The sequence below is a fragment of the Equus asinus genome, chromosome 21 (genome assembly GCF_041296235.1).
Source record: "Equus asinus isolate D_3611 breed Donkey chromosome 21, EquAss-T2T_v2, whole genome shotgun sequence".
In the NCBI taxonomy this organism is placed as follows: domain Eukaryota; kingdom Metazoa; phylum Chordata; class Mammalia; order Perissodactyla; family Equidae; genus Equus; species Equus asinus.
The window spans coordinates 81,352,859-81,377,716 of NC_091810.1; the positions used below are offsets into that span (position 1 = coordinate 81,352,859).

The following is a 24,858-nucleotide window of genomic DNA, read 5'->3' on the forward strand; positions in this document are numbered from 1 at the left end:
AAATACATATTGAATGAATAACCCAATCCTCCTTGCTTCTACAAATACAATTTTCTTACAATGGGGGTGTTATAAGAAAGTACAGAATATAATATAGCTCTAGGTCACTAGAGCCAACTTATAATACAGTGCACTTTGTCAATTTGCTTCTTTCCTATAAAAATTACATTTTCTGCAAAATCTGTTTAGTAATATATACAATCTATGCAGAACCACTGGAAAAAGACCAGCCATGGAAATCTTATAACTGCTCTTTTCTTCCAGTGACTCCAGGTAGCTTACCAAGAAAAATCTATTTAAACTCTTATTAAACTACCTACTAAAACAAATACACAAATATAAAATAAAACAGCTTTTGAACTGATCTTGCAAATAGAACTGTGATTTCCAAACAATGCACTAACCTGAACACACACAAAAAATGCACTGAATGTTGGAAGGGATGCTAGAGATGAACCACTCCATGTGTAGAATACATAGCAAGTGTTAAATAATTATTTGTTGATTGAATGCCTTCTAAGATTGCAGGTTGTGAACAAAAACATCTGCAACTTATAAACAGTTCAAAAAGCTTTTTAAAAATCAGCCATTTAGGGGGCTGAGTATTTCATAAAACCAAAAGAACCAGTGTTAATAAAGGGTACACAGAAAAATCATGCTCTTGGCATGCTTGTGGCAGAGCATGTACTGTATGAACTATTTTTCCAGATGTGCTGATTCATAAAGCTTCTTCAAAAACAGCAAAAGCTTCCAAATGCTATGCATTCTCCCTTATATACCTGTGAGGATGAGGGTGGAGGCAGGCACCTGCAGGTCTACCTATTTAGGAGGACCACTCACCTCTGCCTTAGGCCAACCGTCACCAAGCATAAATACAGACATACCCCTAATTTAATGGTTCTGGAGAAAAGTTTCAGTGTTGTAATACTTCCTTGTAGTAATAATCCCAACTTTTTATTAGAACCCGGAGGCTGAGCAGAGTCAGCTGTAACTGTGTTAGGGCTTGGGAGTCAGAGTGAAACACCCATGAAATAAAACATGGATATCCAGCTGTTGCATGTCCAAAGGCTTATCAGACACAACCAATCACTCATTATGAACAATATTTTCAATAGTGACATAATAAAAAACAAATCCTTTAATTTTTCAAGTGTTTTAAAAAACAATTTTATACTTAAGTCAGCCTTGAAGATAAGCACAAAATTTACCAGTTTACATTTTTTTTTTTACCCATAACAACTCAAGCACCCACTCCGTGCATAGCACTATTCCAGGTGCAATAAAAGAGATTCTTAACCTTAGAAACATGATTTCACTTTCTGGAATTGTATTATCTCCTTTTCCAGAGAGTAAAAATAAATAAAATCACCATTGTTTACTACTGACCAGCCCCAAACTCACTTTTCTGGCTCACGGAAACACTAATTTCTGCCAAATTTAAGATGTTTCAATGAACTCAGCTCCTACTTCCCCCAAAATAAGAAAGCAGAACTCTTTTCCATTAAAAAAAAAAAAAGAAAGAAAAAAAAGAAAGAATTTTCCAAGAAAGGGTAGTTTCTGGTAAGTATTTTAATTTCTTTTTTTCTCTAGCTTTTTAAAAAAGTTTTCTTCTCCAGTATCGCCTTTTCCTGTATAAGGCAAACCAGGCATCTTTTTATGCTGCTTTTCTTTTCCTAAGAAAAAGTAATGCATCTTGAAGACAAACCATTCCCAAGACTAATGATAAATATCGAAAAAACTTTAAAGGTAAATCACCTACATTACCTTGAAAATAAAAAGCAGTTGGCACTAAGATAACTATTCCAAATATCTGTGTTTAAACAATTTTAAAAACTGTTTATTTATTTTGCAAGAATGTACCCCTAGTCCAAAGTAAGTATGTTTTAAAAAATTTTTGGCCAAAAAATTTACAAAAACCTTTTCAGTTCAACTTAATAAAAGTGATTCTAGAAAATATTCCACATTATTAAGTCTGTCTTAAAAGTTCAGATTCTAAAGCATTCCTAAGGCACGGTGTTCTGGAAGACAAATGTGCTTCTGTTGGTGTTGTGTGATGGACGAAGCGTCTGTGACTGGCTCCAAGTGAGCCCTGACAAGCACCTTCCTCCTGCTGCTGGGGGACTGTGAAAGGAGAGTCAGACGTAGGCCCCCAGGGCTGCATGGAACTCTGTGAGACACTGTACCAGCTGCTGGAACTTGGGCCTCTCCTCTGGATCTAAGGCCCAGCAACAGGCCATCACAGCAAATCTGCAGAGCAACAAAAACAGAAAATATGGCTAGTAACGATACAGTACTCCTAACTTTTTGGTCAATTTGATGCCAGTTATGTTTTCTGTCTAAATGTGGGCATGGAGAGGATGACATATTAAAAATCAATCAATATTACTATCTGTTGGCAGTTCTAAAATGAAAAGAAACTAAAACGAGTTATCTGGATTTTATGTGTGGATTTCAGTTCTTCATGACATCATATCAAAATATACCAGCAGAGGCTGGCCCTGTGGCCGAGTGGTTAAGTCCGGAGACTCCACTTCAGCGGCCCAGGGTTTCGCTGGTTCGGATCCTGGGTGAGGCCATGGCACCACTCATCAAAACTAGAGGGACCTACAACTAGAATATGCAACTATGTGCTGGCGGGGCTTTGGGGAGAAGAAGAAAGAAGAAAAAGAAAAGAAGATTGGCAACAGATGTTAGCTCAGGTGTCAATCTTTGGGGGAAAAAAATTTAAAAAATCAAAATACATCAGCAAATACAGAGATTTCATGTAAATACCTAAAACACAGTCAAAATTATAACCTATGCTATCCTGTATTTAAGTTATGAGAGAAAGAACTTGAGAGGAAGAGGAAGGTTTATCTAAGCCCTAAGAATCCTTGACCTACGGTAAAATCAGTGCAAAAGCTGCCACCTCGCCATGCTATAGAAACCCTTGGGGGATTCAGGAACTAAGACCACACTCATCTGTGCACTCAATTACCCTGAATAGCCTCCTGCCCATCCCAATCCCATTATATGGGAAGATTAGCTATATGATGAAAGCAGGAAACAGGAACTCGCTCACTCACTAGCCCAGAACATCTTCCTTATATATCTATTGACACCAACTGGCAAGGCAAGATGACAACGAGAAAGGCTTTTCATAACTAAGTGTGTCCTTAAGGTTATCTAAATAAAAGTCAGGTACTCACTCCATGCAGAATAATCGAAAGAGTATTCAGTGTTTTCTCACTACGTACATTAGTCTCTTGGATTAGATTAAGCACTACAAATATAAGACGCAAAAAGTCCTAATGTCAAATGCATTAAAGAGTGAACAAGTCTGGCTGACTTTCTGGTTCTCTATAAGAGTCTAATTCAAGTCCAAAGAGTCACTATTCTCCAAAGGGAAGTCTCTGTACATATGGACACCTGCTCTTTTTCTTTTATCCCAACATTGTAAACAAAATGAAACCCATGTCTTCAAGCTCAGAAAAACTTACAGTTCATCAGGACAGTTGATTGGCTGGGCTATTCGGTAACCATCTTTCAGGTACGCAGCCATCTCAAAGGGGTCGATGTCCACGTAGGGTGTTTGGCCAAGAGTCATGAGCTCCCAGAGTGTCACTCCAAAGGCCCACTATGGAGAAGAGCAGCAACACAATGAGAGGATATTGAAAACAGGTGTCAGAGTGCTGCTGCCTGTGGCTGTGTATGGACCAAAAACAGATGATCAACCAATTCTTAAGGAAAGCAAAATATTCTCTACAAAAAGAAGCCTACCATACTCAATTTCTCTCGCTGGGATAGAAAAGAGCATTCTAATGAAGGCATCTTTTAATGTGAATGTCATTATTGCACATTCTAAGGTAATTAGATCTGTTGGAAAGAATTGTTTTTAGTTGATTACAATCCCCACCACCCAAAACTGTTAATTACGTCTAAGATTTTCCTAATATGAAAATTTGTTTGTAAATACTATAGCTAGTCTGCATAACTGAGAAGTGGAAAATGAATATAACTTTAACTTAACTGGAGGGAAGAGCTTCTTGAATGAGTGTAATATGCAAATTATGTAAATTATAAGATGCCATGGATTTTTACTAAATTCCAATAATTTAAATTAACAGATGAAGGTATCCTGAAAAAATATCTTCCAACTTTGCTTGAGTAAAAGATTAGATTTATTTAAAATCAACATGTGAACTGTGGGTAAGAAGAGAAATCCTAAGCAGTGGCAACAGTGCTCATTCATGTGTCCAACCAGGGCTCCCCATTTTGGCCTACCCTGGCTACACTGTGGCTCATGGGGAGTGTGTGGAGGGCAGGCAATGTATCTACACAGAGCTGCTGCCATGGAGCCAGGAAGGACTCAGAGTATGGACTCCCGCTGATCTGCTGCCACTCGTGAACCCTGAGATCAGAACAGCTGAAGCTAGATGAGGAGGAGGATACCCGTGTACCACGGTATTGTGTTTATGAGTCCCTAGAAGTTCTAGACATTTTGCATCCTTTGTTTCATTTAATTTTCACAACAAACCTGTGAGAATCATTGGTAGCCTGATTTTACAGGTGAGATATCGGAGGCTCAGAGAAGTAACTTTCCAAATACAACTTTTTTTTTTGGTGAGGAAGATTGGCCCTGAGTTAACATCTGCTGCCAATCTTCCTCTTTATGCTTGAGGAAGATTGTGCCTGAGCTAATAGTTGTGCCAATCTTCCTCTATTTTGTATGTGGGATGTTGCCACAGCATGGCCTGATGAGCGGTGGGTAGGTCCATGCCCAGGATCCAAACCGCAAACCCCAGGGCACCGAAGCAGAGCATGTGAACCCAACCACTATGCCACCGGGCTTGCCCTCCGAAAAAACAGTTTTTAATGAGTGAAGGAGAAAAACATGGAAAAAAGGAGAAAAAAACACAAGTCTAAAATAAGTCTGTTTACAAAGTTTAAGCACAGTGCATTAAATTTTAAGTTATTTTTCAATAGTAAAAAAATCCAGAAATACTCCCTAAAATATACAGATTTGTCTTAAAAAGACTTATACTAGTAAACAACAACTTTATTTCTTATCATAATCTATGCAAACAAGAAAACAATAGAACGGTATCTTTTAGAATCTTTAAAAAACTGTCAACGGAAAATTCTATACCAACCCAAAATATTCTTAAAAAATGAGGGCAAAATACAGAATTTTTCAGACAAACAAAACCTGAGAGAATATGTCACTGGTAGGTCTATGCTGCAAGACACATCAGAGCTGTTCTTCAGGTGGAAAGAAAAAACACTAGATGGAAATTTGGAGCGACTCAAAGACTGAAGAGTGCTGAAAACATATGAGTAACAACTAGGTTATTTTTTCCTCATTTTAAAATTTTCTTAATAGATTGTTTAAAGCAAAAGCAGTAAAAAAGTATTGCGGGGTTTATAATAAATACAGAAATAAAATGTATGCAGACAGCAGAAAGGATGGAAAGGAATAAGTGGAAATATTATATTGTAAGCTGCTTAAACATGAAGTGGTATAGTATTATTTGAAAGGAGAAGGTATACGTTGTAAACTCTAGTTCTTTTTTTTGAGGAAGATTAGCCCTGAGCTAACATCTGCCAATCCTCCTCTTTTTGCTGAGGAAGACTGGCCCTGAGCTAACATCCGTGCCCATCTTCCTCTACTTTATATGTGGGATGCCTACCACAGCATGGCTTGCCAAGTGGTGCAATGTACGCACCTGGGATTCGAACCAGTGAACCCCAGGCCGCCAAAGCAGAATGTGCTCACTTAACCGCTGCGCCACTGGGCTGACCCCTGTTGTAAACTCTAGAAAACAGGTTTTGCAACCTCAGCTCTCCTGATACTGTGGGTTGGTTAATTCTTTGTTGTGAGGGGCTCTCTTGTACACTGCAGGCTGTTTGGCAACATCCCTGGCCTCTACTAGATGCCCTCAAGTAGGAGAACTGAGAATGCCTCCAGATAGTGCCAAATGTCCCCTGGGGGGAGGACAAAATTGCCCCAGTTCAGAACCACTACACTAGACTGATTAAAGAAAATAAGAAGACACAATGACCAATATCAGAAATGAAAGAGGGAACATTACATCAAAAAATATTATGAACAACCCAACTTATGACAATAAATTCAATAACTTAGATGAAATAAACAAATTCCTTGAAATACACAATTAACAAAACAGACACAAGAACAAAGAGAAAATCTATATAGCCCTGTATCTATTAAAGAAATTGAATTCATACTAAAAATCTTTCCACAAAGAAAACCCTGCATCCAAACAGTCTCACTTGGTGAATTCTTTCAAACTTGAAAGAGAAAAATGATACAAATCTGTATTAGTTTCTTAGGGCTGCCATAAGTAAGTACTACGAACTGGGTGACTTACAGCAACAGAAATTTACTGTCTCACAGTTCTGGAGGCCAGAAGTTCAAACTCCAGGTGTGGCAGGGCTTTGCCCCCTCTGAAACCTGTAGGGTGACAATCCTTCCCCGCCTCTTCCTAGCTTCTGGTGGTTTGCCGGGAAACCTTGGTGCTGCCTGGTCTGCAGCTGCAGCACTTCACTCTTGGCCTTTGTTTGCCTCTGACATTCTCCTCTCACATGTCTGTGTCTCTTCTTATAAGGATACTAACAATATTAAGGTCCACCCTAATTGAGTAGGACTTCATCTTATCTGCGGTGACTCTATTTCAAGCAAGGTCACATTCTGAGGTACTGTGGGTTAGGGTTTCAACCTATCTTTTGGGTGAACACAATTCAACCCACAACACAATTCCACACAAACTCTTTCAGAAAACAGAGAAGGAGGGAACACTTCCCAACTCATTTTGAGGTCAGCATTACCCTAAATACCAAAATCAAAGAGTTCAAACTTTTGGAACTTAGTCTGTTTCATTCATAGTGACCATCAGGGTGGAGCAATGCCCATCCCTGAGGTCTGTGCTTTGGAGGAGGGGCGGGGCAGTGAACAGACAGAGATGGATGTATAGTTTTAAAATCTCCATAGAGACAGAGCCTACTGGAATTTACCTGAAAACTACTGGTTTAAGGGGAACATTCTACTCCGCTAAAAATGGAAAAATGACTTCAAATTAATACAAGTTAAAGGAAGATGCCTGCTTACATCTAGGTATTTGTTTAACTTAAAACCTTACTCTATATGAACTTTTATTATTGACAGTGATAAGCAAATGTAATGCTGAATTTTTTAACCAGTGTCCAAGCTCCACAGGAAAGGTAGTTCACTACACAGATCGAACAAAGCTCAAAGAAGAGAAACTGGCTGGGTGTTCCCACTCCTTCTCCATGAGATGAGATGGGCTTATCCTTATTCACTGATTTTGGCAGCAGCATGGGGAAGGAATAATCAATCCAAATTAGATTTTGGAGGAAGAAACTATGGGAACTAGTAAGAAGTGGATACTGCCACTTTGTACACAGGAATAACCCCTACCACTGACAAAGGAGTACACTCTAACAACTTCTGACTGGAAGGGACTTTAACAGTAATATTGGAGGTATCTGAGACCCGGAGTACACACAGGTACCTAACAGTACAATGCATATAAGGTGACTTTAAAAAGTTTCTTCTTTCACAGTGCTTTGTCGACATTATCATCGCTAAGCATCCACCTAAGTTTCTCATATTACATAATGCAGTGCTAATAAACACCAAAAAAGAACAATAAAGTCAAAGGGTACACTGCAGTTTCATTTCCTCAAAAGCCAACAAAAATGATTAATTACATGCTGGCTCACCAACTCTTTAAAAACAAAATCAAGACCAAACAGCACAAGGATGATTTGTGGAAAACTTGTTCTCTAAAGCCTTCCGAGAACGAAACCATTGAAAATCTAGACAGACTTATTCTATAATTTCCTTTTGTTTGACGTCGTTGGAAAGGGGGCAATGAGAAGGTCAAGCTATTTTTTCCAGAGTTTTATGAAAGGCTGCTGCTACATCCATTTAAAGAACATTTAGAGCATAACATTGTTCTTTTATTCTTCTTATTCCTCTTCTCCCAACTGTTATTTTATATCTTCTTAATATACAGGATATAAAAGAATTTTTTCATGAACAACATATACTCATGTGACTTGTCAAAAGTATATAAATAAAATTCTATTTTACTCTTTAACGTAATGTTAACTAACGTTGGGTTATTAAGAGATTTCTATTCTGTTACTTCAGGAATTTATAATGCAAGGCTGACCTCAGGATACTACATACTGATGAGAAAAGGATTTTGTCCAATTCTAAATGATCTCATCTGACCACAGTAAGAGCACAATCAGCTGTTCTGTGGCTAGGCCCTACTGTTTCTACTAGAAACCTAACATCCCTTTCTCACATTAGCAAATGGGTTCAGATGACCAAAATGCAATTAATTTAATCTGGGGCAAGCTTTCCAAGCTTGCCTAAGGAGAAGAATGATCTGGGGTGTTTGTTAAAAGTACAGTTTCCCCAATCCTATCCTAATAATTCTGAAGTCTGGAACTCAATATTTTTTAACAAGAGTCCTACTTGGGTCTTAAGACCCAGCAAAATTAGAAACTAGTCTTAGATGTGCTAGCTGTGGTAGTCAGTTAGCAAAGACAGTTTTTAATTTATTTTTATTGTAATATGGCTGACATACAATAAACTGCACATAAAGTGTTTGATTTGATAAGTTCTAACACACTTATACACCTCTGAAACCATTGCCACAATCAAGATAATGAACATATCCATCACCTCCAAAAGATTCTTCCTGCTCTAATCCTCTTCTCCCAACCCTCCTCCCATCCCCCAGTAACCATTAATCTGCTGTCACTATAGATTAGTCTACATTTTCTAGAGTTTTACAAAAATGAAATCATTCAAACCATACACTTTTTTGCCTAGCTTCTTTCAATGAGAATAATGATTCTGAGATTCGACGATGCAGCATGTATCAACAGTTCATCCCTTCTCGTTGTTGAATAGTAGTCCATTGTGTGAATACAACTGTTTGTTTATCCGTTTACTTGTTGATGGACATTTGGATTATTTCCAGGTTTAGCTATAAAAATAAAGCTGCTATGAACATCTGTATAAGGACATACTGATAAGGGCACAGGCTTTCATTTATCTGGGAGCAAAATGACTAGATATTGCATGTATATGTTTAACTTCTTAAGGGACTGCCAAACTGTTTTCTAAAGGGAATGTACCAGATTACATTCCCAACAGCAGTGTAAGAGAGCCATAGCTCCTCCATATCCTTGCAAACACTTCAGTCTTTTCAACTTTAGCCACACTAATGGGTGTGTAATGGTATTTCATTGTGGTTTTAGTTTGCATTTTCCTAATGACTAATGGTGTTGGATCATATTTCCATGTGCTTATTTACCACTTGTATATCTTCACTGGTGAAGTGCTGGTTCAAACATTTTGCTCATTTTTACATTGGGTTGCTTTTTTATTACTGAGTTTTGAGAGTTCTTTATATATTCTGCATATATGTCCTTTGTCAGATAGATAATCTGCAAATATTTTCTCTGAGTTTGACTTCTCTTTTCATTCTCTTACTACTGTATTTCAAGAGAACAAATTTTAAATTTTTATAAAATCTATTGATTTCATCTTTTATGGATCTCGATTTGGTGTCTTATCTAAGAAATCTTTGCTTAACATAAAGTCTCAAAGATTTTCATCTACGTTCTCTTCTAGAAGTTTTACAGTTTGAGATTTTACATTTAGGTCTGTGATCTATTTTGAGTTAATTTTTGTATATAGAGCAAAGTATGGATTGAAGTTCATTTTTTTTTGTAGCTGGATACCCAATTGGTCAAGGAGCATTTGTTTAAAAGAATCCTTTCTTCACTGAATTGCCTTTGCACTTTGTTGCACATTAGCTGTCCACACATAGGTGGGTCAATTTTCAGATACTCTATTTTGTTCCACTGGTCTGTCTGTCCACCTCAATGCCAACACCACACCATCTTGGTTACCGTAACCTGAAATCAGACCTCCAACTTCTTTTCAAAGCTGTTTTGGCTATTCTAGGTCCTTTGCATTTTCATATGAATTTTAGAATCAATCTGTCAATTTCTACCAAGAAAATAAAAAGCCTTCAAAAATTTTCTCTAGAACCCGATCGAATCTACAGATCAACTTGGAGAGAATAAACATCTTAATATTGAGTTTTCTGACCAATGAACAAGGTATAGCTCTCCACTTATATAGGTCTCTAATTTCTACCAACAATGTTTTATAATTTTCATTGTACAGGCATTTCACATTTTTTGTCAGATTTATTCCTAAGAATTTCATATTTTTTGAAGCTTTTATGTTTTTAAAAAAATAGGAAAGAAGCTCCTCAATATTGGTTTTGACAATGATTTTTTGGACAGGATGCTAAAAGTACAAACAACAAAAGCAAAGATAAACAAAGGGGACTACATCAAACTCAAAAGCTTCTACACAGCAAAAAAAAAAACAATTAACAAATGAAAAGACAACCTACAGAATAGGAAAAAACTTTTGAAAACCATGTATCAGATAAGGGGTTAATATTCAAATTATACAAAGGACTCATACAACTTAATAACTAAAAGACAAACATTAAAAAATGGGCAGAAGAATTAAGTAGATATTTTTTTGAAGAGGACATCAAAATGGGCAACAGGTGCATGAAAAGATGCTCAATATTACTAATCATCAGGGAAATGCAAATCAAAACCACAATGAGATACCACCTCACACCTGTTAGAATGGCTATCATCTAGAAGACAAGAGACAAAAGATGCTGGTGAGGATGTGGAGAAAGTGAACCTTTATATACTGTGGTGGGAATGTAAATTGGTCTAACCACTATGGAAAACAATATGGAGGTTCCTCAAAAAATTACAAATAGATCTACTATACGATCCAGCAATTCCACTAGTGGGTATATACTCAAAGGAAATGAAAACAGTATTTCGAAGAGATATATGCAGTCCCATGTTTACTGCAACATTATTCACAATAGCCAAGATATAGAAACAACCTAAATGCCCATCAATGGATGAATGGATAAAAAAGATGTGGTATATTTACATAATGAAATATCATTCAGCCATGAGAAAGGAGGATATCCTGCCATTTGCAACAACATGGACAGACCTCGAGCATATTATGCTAAGTGAAATAAGTCAGACAGAGAAAGGTAGTACTGTATAATATCCCTTATATGTACAATCTAAAAAAAGTCAAACTAATAAAAAGCAGAAAGCAAAATGGTGGTTACCAGGGACTGCTGGGAGGGGAGGGAATAACACATGTTATTTAAGGGTACAAACTTGCAACAAGTAGTAAATAAACCAGAGTAATCTAATACACAGTATAATGAATATAGACAATAATATTGTACTATTACATAATGTGATAACTATTGCTACAATGGTAATTAAATTACAATATATAAATGTTCAAAGTAACATGTTTATGCTTTAAATTTACACAATCTTATATGTCAAATACATTCAATAGTAAAAAAAACTACGAATGATTAAAAAACCCTTTAAATTCTGATTTTTCATTATTAATGTATAGAAATACAATTGACTTTTGTACATTGATCTTGTATCCTATAATCTTTCTAAACTCATTTATTAGTTTAGTAGCAATTTTGTATAGCACATTGGATTTTCTTCATAGATGATCATGTCTGCAAATAAAGAGTTACTTTTTCCTATCCAATCTTTTCTTGCCTTTTATTTTCTTTTCTCACCTTAGTGCACTGGCTAGAACCTCAAGTACAATACTGAAGAGAAGTGATGAGAGTAGGCGTCCTTGTCTTGCTCCCGTTATAGGTAAAAGAATTTAGTCTTTCAGTATTATAATGTTAGCTATAGGATTTTTTGTAGATGCCCTCTATCAGATTGAGGAAATTCTTTTCTATTCCTGGACTGCTGGGAATTTTTGTTAGAAATAAATTTTGGACTTTTTGCTAATGCTTTTTCTGCATCTGTTGAGATTATCATATAATTTTTTTTTTAGTGTGTTAATATAGTAAATTGTACTGCTTGCTTTTCAAAGGTAAAACAAACTTGTATGCTTGGGATAAAGCCTCTGTGGTCATATGATTATTTTTTAAATCTATTTTTGGATTCTATTTGCTAAACTTTTGTTTAGAATTTTTGCTTCTATGACCACGAGGGATAGTGATCTGTAGTTTTCTCTTCGTCTGATCTTTGTCTGGTGTTGTTTCAAGGTAATGCTGACCTCACAGAATGAATTAGAAAGTATGCTCTCCTTAATTTTCTGAAAGAGACTGTGTAGAATTTGTATTATTTCTTCCTTAAATGTTTGGAGGTACTCACCAGTGCCCTAGAGTTCACTTGGGACCTGGAGTTTTCTTTGTTGGGTAGATTTTTAACTAATTTTTCAATTTCTTTAATAGATCTACATAGGGCTATTCAGATTATCTACTTCTTGAGTGAGCTTTGAAAGTTCTAATCTTCCAAAGAAATTGTCCGTTTCACCTAAGGGTCTGAATTTATTGGGAAAAAGTTGTTCAAAATATTCTCTTATTACTTAATATCTGTGAGATTCTGTAATGATATCATCTCTCTAGTTCATTATATTGTTAATTGGCAACTTCTTTTTTCCTGATTAGTCTGGTGAGAGATTTATCCTTAAAAATATTCTCAAAGAGTTAAGCACTGGTTTCACTGATTTTCTCTGTTTTTCTGTTTCAAATTTCACTGACTTTCATCTAATCTTTATACTTCCTCTCATCTCCTTGGGGTTTAATGTTTTTTTTCCCTAGTTTCTTAAGGTGAAAACTACAGTCACTAATTTGAGACTTTTCTTCTTTTCTAATATTGATGTTTAATAGTATATATGTCCCCCTTGAACAGCATCCCCCAAATTTTGAAATGTTGCTTTTTTCATTCAATTCTAAATACCTTATAATTTCCCTTTTGATTTTTTCTTTGACACATGGGTTATTTGGGAGTGTATTATTTACTTTCTAAACATTTGGAGATTTTCTAAATTCCTATTTTTGATTTCTAATTTAATTCCATTGTGTTCACAAAACCCTACTTTGTATGAATTAAATCCTTTTAAATTCATTGACTTGTTTTATGGCCCAGAGTATGGTTTATCTTTGTAGATATTCCACGTGCACTGGAAAAGAATATGCATCTACTGCTGGGTGGAGTGTTCTATAGCTGTCAATTAGATCAGGTTGGTTGATACTGTCATTCAAATCTATATCCTTACTGATTTTCTATCTATTTTATCATTCTATCTATTTTAACACTTATTGAGAGAGGGGCATTGAAATCTGCTCAATTATCTTTCAAAGAGATTTAAATAACAAGAAAAAAATCTTACATATTTACCCGTGTAGTTACCTCTTCTGGTGCTCTGTTCCTTTATATAGATCCATAGTTCCATCTGGTCTCATTGATTCCTAAAGGACTTCCTTTAACATATCTTGTAGTGTGGTTCTGCTGGTGATGAATTCTTTCAGCTTCTGTATTTTTGGAAAAGTCTCTATTTCTCCTTCATTTTTGAAAGGTATTTTCGCTGGGTACAGAATTCCATGCTCACTGTGTTTTCTCGCAGTACTTTAAAGATGCTTCACTGTCTTCTCCCTTGAGTTGCTTCCATTGAGAAATTTGCTGCCATCCTTTTCTTGGTTCCTCTGTATATTAACATGTTTTTTTCTGGCTGCTTTTAAGATTTTTCTCTTCATCACTAGTATTGGGGAAATTGATTACAATGTGCTCTGGTTTAATTGCTTCATGCTTCCTGTGTTTGGGGTTTGTTGACTTATTAGATCTGTGGGTTTATAGTTTTTACCAAATTTGGAAACATTTCAGTCATTTTTTCATTATTCTTTCTACCCTGCCCTGTCCCACTCCATGCCTTTCGGGACCCCAATTACACATATATTCAGCAACCTGAAGCTGTCCTATGTCTCAGCAAGAGAGCTTTCTTCAGGAATTTTCTGTATCTTCTCTCTCCTTCTATCTCTTGCTTTACTCTCATCTCAGAAGAGAGGTATACTTCCACCTGTGCCAAGGTTATACCTTTAGCTGGACTCCTGAGCCCATTCACCCACATCTCTTGGACCTCTCCTCCAATAGTAACCACACATCCAATCTTTCTCCTCATTGCTTCCCTGGCCTAAAAACCAAACCAAACAAACCCAACAAAACGAAACACAAAAACAACAAAATAAAGCCTCTCTTGATCCTGCCATCCCATCAAGCTGTGATCCTTTCACTCCTCTTCACAGCCAAACTTCTTTAAAGTGTCATCTACATATTGCCCCCTCCCACCTCCCTCAGAGCCCTTGACAATCACATCTATCTTTAATGATTTACTAAATCTGCTTGTTCAAATGCCCCCAATGACTTCCTAATTCTTTCTGATCACTAGCAGGTATGTTTATAGACTAGAATCTCCTTGAAACTATGCCCTTCCTTGGCTTCTAAGACACAGCATTCTCTGGATTCTCTTTTTACCTTTCTGTTTTAATTCTTTGTTCATCTTTCTTTTCTCACTAACTAAAAATAAACATTCCTTATATTCTTCCCTTGGCTTTCTTTTCCCTATATATTCACTACCTCTGGGATCAAATGCTCCTGTTCATTGAATCAGCATTTTTATGAAGCTGATGTCCAATTTCTAATATCCTGCTTCTATTTCTTCCCAGAATTACAGACTAACATTCCTATCAGTATCTTGAACTCAACATGCCCCATAACAAATTAATCATGTTTTCCCCTAAAACAGATAGTCTACCTGTCTTCCTCAGTTGTGTTGCATCTTCACAGTGAACTAGGATTTACTGCAACAGTAGAACTAAAGAAAAGTAAGGATCAAAGATTTCACTGAAGTCTTCGGAAAGGCGGGGCGTGGGTAGAAAGGCAGAGTAGACATCTAAGCAATATGTCTAATAGTGAAGAGGGGGCTCAGGCCACAAACATCACTCAAATCACCTACTCATAAATAACAACTGTGGTCAAGAGAAGAGATGGAATCTGTGAAATGAGTCTGAGGGAGTGAAACAAGGAGAAATCTGAGGATTCAGCATGGAAACAGAAAGGAGAAGAGGACAGTGTGAGACCACTCAGGAGACTTTTACACAGTCCAGTACACAGCTTTCCAGGGATAAGATTAACACTGCTGGCTGTGAATGTTCTTAAAATAAATGACTCAAAAGGCATATATATATCAACTTCAATTCTGCGAGTATGGAACACCTCCTTTAGGAAAATAAGTAAGGCAGAGGTTCCGCTGCCTATTTTTGGAAGAATGACTTGTGCATAAAAATATAAGGCAGCATGTGATAGGTGGCATTAGGTAGACACAAGATTTTCTGGGGATCCAAAGAAAACCAAATCAAAGGGCATAAAAGTATCTGGTATGTTTGGACTCAGCAGGAATTCTAGATTGGCTGAAATGCAGAATATAAGGAAATGTATAGTGGAAAATATGAAGCTTAGAAGGGAAGATAAGGTAAGAAACAGAATGCTCTGAAAACCAGGGTAAGGAGTTTGGATCCCTCTTTATCAACTCCTTTTAATTAAAATTTCACTCTGAAGATCAAAATATCAGAGAAGAATACTCCTAGCAGTGGAAGCCTGAGTGCACTCAACTTACTAACATTAACTAATCAGTGTTCATGAGTTTTCAAAACTGACACTCCACTGTGCACAAAGTACAGGCTTTATTGTATATACCCATTCCTAAATATCCAATTTTTGAAGCTTTTATTATTCTATGAATTTAAATTTTTCAGACATTTCCTAGGCCTTCTCAATAATCATAACTGAAATATACATCTATTAAGATTCTGTTACTTAAAAAAAGCTTTACTATTTAAATTTTAGGATCCAATTCATAAATTTATATGTGATCCTTAAAGGGGTACTTTTAACAATTCTTCAAGGTTAGCTATTACCTAAAAATCTTAAAACTCCTCCAGATTTATCACTGGAAAACATTTTTTATTCCAGCTAAACAAATGTAACCAGACGTACCATGACTGTATATAAAATGCAATGACTGCCATCAGGTATCAAATTTAGTAGGTGTTGCTAACTCAACTTCAAAAATCAGCAATCTTTAGGCACAGAATGTTACACATGACTAAAGAGAACACTTCTGCTATGAATCTGTCCTAGGGTCTGTGATTGGAAAGAGAGAAGAGCCAATACTGGATGTCTACCAGGCCATCACACATATCTGTTTCTCTATGGCTCTTTCCTCCACTGTACCAGATGCTTACACATCGCTCCATCAGAACATGGGCTATTTGAAAGGAATGTTACATACAATGATTAGGACAGGGGTGGGGAAGGGAGAGGAGTTGTGGAGAAGGAAAGGGAGTTCACAAGATCTCTTAAGGAAAATATCTATTCTTAGGAAGAGCCTAATACAGAAAATACATCGACGCAAACTACTTTAATCACAAGACAGCAACTGGTCACCTCTGAAACTATAATAACTGTTCCTAAAATAGATCCATTTATTCCTCATTCCCAGGAAATAGTAAGACTATTAAAATACTATTTAAATAAAACTAATCAGTATCTTCTTAATAATATTAAACTTTAAATCTTTATTTCCTAATATCTGAATGATCCTTTCACTTCTTTTTCTTAATATCTTTCTATCAATTCCCCTTAATGTGAATTTAATATTTCAATAGTATCTAAGATTGTTGAGGTGTAAAATCTACAACCATAATGGAAACAAATAAATATTGGGAATCTAAGTATTCTAAAATTAATAATGAAGAAATAATGTAAAATAGAAAGTTTTCTGTGCTTCTAAAAATAATAAGCTTTCTCTCTGATACCACAGTAGTTCAGAAGACCACTCTTCATGGGTATATTATGAATGTGAGGCTCTCCTGCTCAAGGCTGCTCAGGGTGTGGCAATGACATTCCACGACACTGGGCACACAGGAGTAATGAGAAGCATTCCGCTGCAGATATAACATGGATAACTTTACAGACTTCCCCTTTCTTCTAGGTAATCTTTAACATTCACAAAGTAAATAATGTAAAGGTACAAGGAACACATTTTAATTTGCCCTGCCCCCTAAAAACTGTTCAAATACCTTAAAGGATCTCCTCATTGCCTTAAACCAACTGATAAGATTAGCATGGAAATAATTTCCTTGACTTGTTTTTCGCAAGAAAATGCTTTTTAAATACAATTAATACCATAAAGACAAGAAAAACACCAAGAAAGAAACTTTTAATTGCACATTACTGATTGAATTTATTTTCTTAACAGCGGAATTATGTTAGCTACTACAATTAGCTAAATAATTCAAAGAAGATATAAATCAAGAAATCTATTTTCAAATAAAGGAAAAGAGAGCAAAAAAAAAAATCTATGGTGGTATCCACATCTGATGAAAACAAATAAAAACAATATCCAGAAATTCTTAAGAATGCCTATGATGATGTCATATCTTGGAATAATGTTAGAAAGAGATTTATAACTAGTCAAATCTAGTTGTGCATATTTCCTAAGCTCAACAATTAAAAGCTGATAGTAACATTATGAGAATCTTGACGTACTGAATCTTTCCAGTAAAAGTTGGGAAAACACAGCCCAGAAATGCAATGTATTATTTTTAAGATGGAAAACATTAATGTATTTCCAAACAAATCATATAGAATTTTTAACTATAAAGAAATGCAAAAATATTAAGGGTCTTTTAAAGGACAGAGAAAATATCCCTTCCAAGGCAGTAATATTGTTAAAAATAAATCTTTAACCTTTGTACTTTAATATAAGAATTCAAAAAATAATCTCACACAACTGAAAAGTAGGATTTTTACACTAACAGTCACATCACAGTCAAAGGAAACAGAACAGTGCTCATATTCCTTTCAATCTCAATTATCCAAGGCAAAAGAAATTTAGGGGAAAAAATATATATATATAAATTAATTTATAAGATTCTAAAGAAGAAAAATCTGAACATTTTAGAAGTTAACCATGTTAAAATGTAAATCAATGAGTATTCTCATCGTCACATTTTAAGTACAGCTCAGAAGAATTTCAGTGGCACAGACATTGTTTCAAGTAAGTTATGCCAAAAGAAATAATGATTTTAAAGTAAGTCCCCTGTTAAGTTGCTCACCATTAAGTTCATGGTGATTTTTTAAAATACAGCTGTCATGTCATCAAGCAGCAACAGGTATTAGGTATGACTGTATTCTGTCAGAAGGCAGATTCTTACACAAAATATGTGAGCTCCTACAAAGTTTATAAAATATCACAACCATAGAAATAACTAATTCTACGTATGATTTTGAAATATCTGTTTAAACCATGTATCCTCAACATGGATATTACCAACTAATACAGGCGGTGTACCCAGCTGAAGAGATACAGATCACACTGCTTAAAGATGTATGTTAACTATATAGTTAACTAGTTGAAAGTGTATCACTGAATTTAGTTTTCACTCTGGAGTTCCTGTGAAATATCTGATCGTAAATGTTATAAACATAATTCCTATTACTACCAAATAAACAATGGAATACCTACATAGAAATAAACAAATGCATTAAATTAAGCAACGCATACTTGGGGACTTCCACTGTGCAAGCAAACAGCACTTACGGCCATCTTGCATACCTCGCTGAAATATTAGCTATCAATACTCCTTTTTCTAAAATAATCAAACTATCCCCATCTCTTGAAGTTACATGGCATACCTGTAGATTGTCATCTAAGAAACATCTTCTATTTCCTGCCCATTAGATTAGTTTTGTGTTCATCACAACTGCCACCTCATTTCTACTAAGGCAACTATGGATTTCAAAGAGTAACAAAATCATAAAATCGTTTTTATGTTTTTTTAAATTGAGGTAACAGTGGCTTATAACATTACATAAATTTCAGGTGTACACCACTCTATTGGATTTCTGTGTAGACTATTCATGCTCACCACCCAAAGACTAATCACCACCCATCACCACACGTGCCCCATCACCCCTTTCGCCCTCCGCCCTGTTCCCTCCCCTCTGGTAACCACCCATCTAGTCTGTGTCGATGTGTTTGTTGTTGTTTTTATCTTCTACTTATGAGTGAAATGATACAGTATTCTGACTTTCTCTGTCTGACTTATTTTGCTTAGCATAATACCCTCAAGGTCAATCCATGTTGTCGCAAATGGCAAGTTTTTATGGCTAAATAGTATTCCAATGTGTATACATATTACATCTTCTTTATCCATTCATCCACTGATGGACACTTAGATTGTTTCCAAGTCTTGGCTATTGTGAATAATGCTGCAATGAACACAGGGGTGCATGTATCTTTACACATTTGTGTTTTTGTGTTCTTTGGGTAAATACCCAGTAGTGGGATAGCTGGATCATTTGGTAATTCTATTCTTAATTTTTTGAGGAATCTCCAAACTGTTTTCCATAGTGGCTGCACCAGTTTACATTCCCATCAGCAGTGTATGAGGGTTCCCTTTTCTCCACATCCTCTCCAACAGTTGTTATTTCTTTTCTTGTTAATTATACGCATTCTGACAGGAGTGAGGTGACATCTCATTGTAGTTTTAATTTGCATTTCTCTAACAATTAGTGATGTTGAATATCTTTTCATGTGCCTGTTGGCCATCTGTATATCTTCTTTGGAAAAATGTCTGTTCAGATCCTTTGTTGCCCATTTTTTAATTGGTTGGTTTGTTTTTTTGTTGTTGATTTACATGAGTTCTTTATGTATTTTGGATATTAACCCCTTATCAGATCTTTGTTATCAGTAACAAAATCACAAATTTTTTAAATGAACTATTGAAAAAATATTAATATCCCAAAGAAATGAGTGAAATGATCTTTTAAAAATCAACTATGGAATAAGATTTTCAAAGAAAACACTGAGGAAAGTTTCTTTTACTTTTCTGTAGTAAAAAGTGTTCAGATGTAGGCTTTTCTACTAAAAAGATGTATTTGAAAACTATGCAGCTCTAGTTCAATTGATACTGTGTTTTAAAACTGTGTTCTAAAACCAAAGTTAAACCCATTTTCTCCCCCATGAAAACAGCTTTGCTTAATGTAGAAACTGATAAAGAATTCCAGCTACAATTCAGAAGTTCTAAATAAACATTTGGCATGCCTAAAAACAAACACCATATCAAAGAGTACAACTGGCCCTTACTATCATTCAATACAGCCAGTTCTGTGCTGGCCTAAAATCAAACTCTGCTTTCCCTTTTTATATTATTTGAGAAAAATAAAAATCAAAACCAAAAATCCCTCCCTCCCCCAAAAAAGTCCAGGTTTTCTTTAGATGACTGTTAAAATTGTGTAAGTTGCTTTGCGGATTTGTACTGCTTTATTTGAAATTTTAACTTCTTGACATTAATGTTTCAGAGAGAAGCTTTATTATCAAAGCTCTGAAAAAACAGACTAGCCCTAGTTCCTGGCTGCTATACAAGCTGAACTCTCAAGGTTCAGAAGCTAAGAGTCTGGATGAATTTCTCCACCTCTCAGGCATCCTCTAACATACCGCATGCCTCTGGCTGGGAAAGGCTGTGGCAATGGGAAGCAAGCTTCCATCCACTGTTAACCTCTGCAGCTGCTCGTGAAGCAGATACGTCCCTTCTCATCATCACTCATATTTATTCTGCCCATCTGATAAATGCCAGATAAGTATTTTTTCAAAGAGCACTTAATTTAAGTTAAAACAAAATATTTTTAAGATATGCACAATAAAAGATCTTAATTTACAGGAAAAACGCAAAAAAGCTGTAAGTAAATTGTTCATTCACATCAAGTGAGTACACTTTATCAAGACACTTGGTATGTAAAAAGGCACAATATATCAAATAGCTAACCTAGCTTCTGAAAAAGAAAAGAATTTTAATTAGTAGACTCTAATTAACAAGAGAGGGTTTCTTCCCTTATCAAATCATTCTCATTTCAAGGATTTTAAATTGGAATATCAGTTTTTCAATACGGAAATATTAGACAATTTCAATTACTGAGTGTAGTGGGTTGAATGGTGGCCCCAAAGATATGTCCACATTCTAAGACCCGAAACCTATAAATATTATCTTATATGGCAAAAGATGTGATTAAGAACCTTGCGAACAGAAGCTTGTCCTGGATTATGTAGGTGGGTCCTAAATGCAATCCTATGTATCATCATAAGAGAGGCAAAAGGAGTTTTGAGAGACAGACACACATGGAGAACAAGGAGATATGAACATGGAGCAGAGAGATGCAGCCAGAAGCCAACAGAAGCTGGGAGAGGCAAGGACCGTTTCCCTCTTAGAGCCTTTGGAGGTGCAGGGCCCTGCCTATACCTTGATTTCAAACATTTAGCCTCTAGAATTCAACTGTGAGAGAATAAATCTCTGCTGTTTTACTACCAAGATTGTAGTAATGTGTTACAGCAGCCACAGGACACTAATACACAGAGGAAATGAGTGTATTAAAAGAGTAATCCTTAAAGCATACAAATTTAGAAGTAAAAGGATAACCCTATATTATAAATAAAATATATCCATGAGACACAAGATAAAATGATAAAGCAAGCCCAATTTTTACAGTTGAGACTTCGAAGCAAATTACTATATAAGATTTTACATGTAACGCTAACATATCATTGAGTGATCACACAGGGGGACCTTATAAGCAGAGTTTTACCTAATCTCTAAATATTCAGCTACAATAACAAAATACAGGAAGCAAGAGAGAGGAAAATAAATTAATCTTTCAAGTCAGGCTAAAAAGTGACAAAAATTAAAAACAATTAAAAATGCCTGCAAAATACCCACAAGTAAATGTGGCTTCTGAAATTCTTCATCACTAACTATAAAGGATTCTACTACATGATCTGCTCGAGTGGGCAGAAGTACCCAGACACTGACAAAAAGAAAGAGAGTGGTGTCTGGGGAATTACAAATTACACAGGTTATCATACTTAGAAGAAACACACACTTTTTGAAAGAAGAAGACAATAAATCTTTATGATCTGACAACCACTTGGTCATTCTAAGTCTTAGAAAAGAAAAATAATCAAATACGGTAACCTCTCTAAGCCTCCATATCCTCACCTTTAAAACTGGGATAACAGTCTACCTACCTCACAGTGTTGACAGCCCCATCACAGGGTTACTGTGAGGATGACATGAGATTACACACAGTGACGGCCCATGGTTTGGGTCATAGCTTCTCTCCACAAACTAGCTGACTAGGAGCTAACTACACTTGCTTTCTCAATGAAAAATTTCAGGGAACAGTTACTAGATTAAAAAAATAGATAAACATTTTAAAACAGAAAGCCTCTTCTCCAATCTATTGATACCTGAGTGTCCTGGCACTTACCACATCACTAGCGCTGGAAAACTCATTATTAACCAGACTTTCAAGAGCCATCCACCGAACCGGCCTGTTTTCATTGTCCCCCAGACAGTGATAGTCCATGGGGAACAAGTCCCTGGAGAGGGCATTGTCTGTGATCTTAACTTGAAGTGTATCATCAATGCTGAAAAGTAAAGACATGAACATCAAATGCAATCAGGTTATTTAAAAAATATGGTGCATGGTCACTCAATTACAACACAATTCCCACTGTGACTCCAAGAGAGAACCCCAAATCCAGGGAGAGCTAAACATCAAATGACAGTGACAAGCTCATGGCACCTACACACAGTTCCTAGCAGCCAGGTCTTTGTGGATGACTTCTCTTCTGGCCAGATAGCTCATTCCACAGGCAATCTGAATAGCCATGTGTACCAGGTCTTGTTGAGAAATTGCCTGTGGTAACAGAAAATGACAATGTTTGCAGTTAGCACAAAAACGATAACGGCAGCTGCTTATTTTATTCCACAATCCTACTCCATCCCAAAATACTTTTTTACACCTACACGCTGAATTTCAGAAAGCTTCTTCTTGACCAAGAAGATGTTCCCACAGCTCCCCATACTTACATCTACTATAGTTCCTATCATTCTGCAATTTACCATTTACTTCACTGTGTCTCATCTCTTAGGTATATCTCCTCAACATCTAGCACATATAGTGGCTACTCAATAAATCTCTGTTCAATGAATGCTGAACATTCAAGGTAATATTTCAAATGCTTATTATTCAATAACTTGTTCTTTTCTTTTAAAATAATAGTTTTTATCAGGAGACTATCTCCTGGGGACTATTTTCAAATAAAGTCTCTAGCTCTCTCTACTGGTCCACTCCTCTCGAGTCAGTATGCCAGCCTTGTGGGCCGAGGAATGAAAATCTTCCCCAGGTGACGCTGATGGGCCGCAGCCTCCAACCACCTGGTGGGAATCCTCGCTTTAACCCTGTCAATTTACAAAGCATATCTAAGCCAAACACTCAATGCAGCCTTTGAATCCACTTTCTTCTGCCAACTGTAATAAGTATATTATCATAAATCATAAAACCAACTTAACGTGGCTACAAGATACCGTAGGCAGCAAAACAACCACTAGGCTTTACAACTACTTGGAATCTGACGAAATGCTTTACAGCTATGTGCACAAGCAGTGAAGAGAATGAAACTCTTAGATGATTGATACCTTACAGCCAAGCATATTAAAAACCTACCCAGTTATCTCCCACACTCTACACCTCTAGTCATCACCAGCTTTTGGTACAACATGGACCAAACGGCTGTGTAAAGTCTGTTTCCACTCCTAGAAGGGAGATCTAGCACAAGTGCCTTCAAAGCGTTCTCAGGAAAATGAGTGAGATGGTGTCACAGAAGCTTTGAGGGGATTATGAATAAACACAGTGGACATACATGACAAAACTTCAGCAGTGGTTAAGTGTAAACCTCAAGACAGGAATCACAAACCACCTTTTTCTAAGACAACAGGTTATAAATATCTTCTGGTTCATTTTGAGCTTCTTTTTGCAAGCCTTTGAACAGTTTATATATAAGAATGTTAACATCCACTTTCAAAAATATCGTCAGAAGCTACTGGTAAATAACTTGCATTTGGGCAAATTTTTCTCACCTGTGGATTATTGGCCTCTACTAATTTGCACTGCCGTAAAAACAATTTAAGATTCCCCCAATTCATGTAAGGCAATATCACCATGGGCTTTTCTCCTTCTTCTATACACGCATGGGTAATAGGAAGAAGATTTCTATAAAATAATAAGAAATCAGGAAAAAGACAAGTGAAATCTAAAACCTCAGGGACTTATTTTTAACAAGAAATAAAGTAAAGATAATCTAAAACAAAACAAGAAACTCTCAAACATATTTAAAAACATGATTACCATTAAAAATGTACAATTATAAATGCTCTTTTAAACTAGACTTCACCGTTCCCCACATGTGCACTTTCTTGATAGGGAAAAAATAGAAACTCCGAGCTGTTTGCTGTGGACTGGACTCTCTGAAGACACACCCTAGCCATCCTAAATCTTACTCTAAAGGGTATCAGACACACCTAAAAAATGACTGACTCTGAGTGTATTATGACAACATCCTATTTAGTCCATCATCACACATTAAAAAAAAGGTCTCAATGTTGACTATGGACAAGAATATGATAATCAGGAAGGCCTCTAAGAGGCTGAAAATGCCACAAAAGCCAGGAAGTCCTTAGCTGGTCATATAGGATTTAGAATCCAATTTCTCAATCCTAAATTTACCATTTACTGTCTGTGTGACCATCTCTCTTGGCCTTAGTTTCCATACCTCTAACATGGGGATCCCACCAACTATAAAATGTTGCTATGATGTGCAAAATAAAGCCAAGCATGTAGTAAACAATCTTGCTCTATTTTTAATTTCCATGACACACATAAATACTTTCATTCTATTGCCTAATGACACCTCTCCCACTGGTATCTGGAAATAACTGTTAATTTTTCCCAAAGTTATATAAC

The 24,858-nt window shown here is 36.1% G+C and overlaps 1 protein-coding gene across 2 annotated transcripts in view; it reads right to left on the reverse strand.

Moving 5' to 3' along the window:
• Nucleotides 1-1,115: 1,115 nt before the first annotated feature.
• RYK (receptor like tyrosine kinase) overlaps nt 1,116-24,858 on the reverse strand; it is a 94,688-nt gene continuing 70,945 nt past the window's right edge. For both annotated transcript variants that reach the window (XM_044754426.2, XM_070493315.1), the window contains exons 11-15: nt 23,976-24,108; nt 22,643-22,752; nt 22,321-22,480; nt 3,480-3,616; nt 1,116-2,247 (exon numbers count right to left, since the gene is read on the reverse strand). In XM_044754426.2, the coding sequence (XP_044610361.2) occupies nt 2,136-2,247; nt 3,480-3,616; nt 22,321-22,480; nt 22,643-22,752; nt 23,976-24,108 (652 nt within the window). In that variant the 3' untranslated portion in view covers nt 1,116-2,135. The remainder of the gene's footprint in view (nt 2,248-3,479; nt 3,617-22,320; nt 22,481-22,642; nt 22,753-23,975; nt 24,109-24,858) is intronic.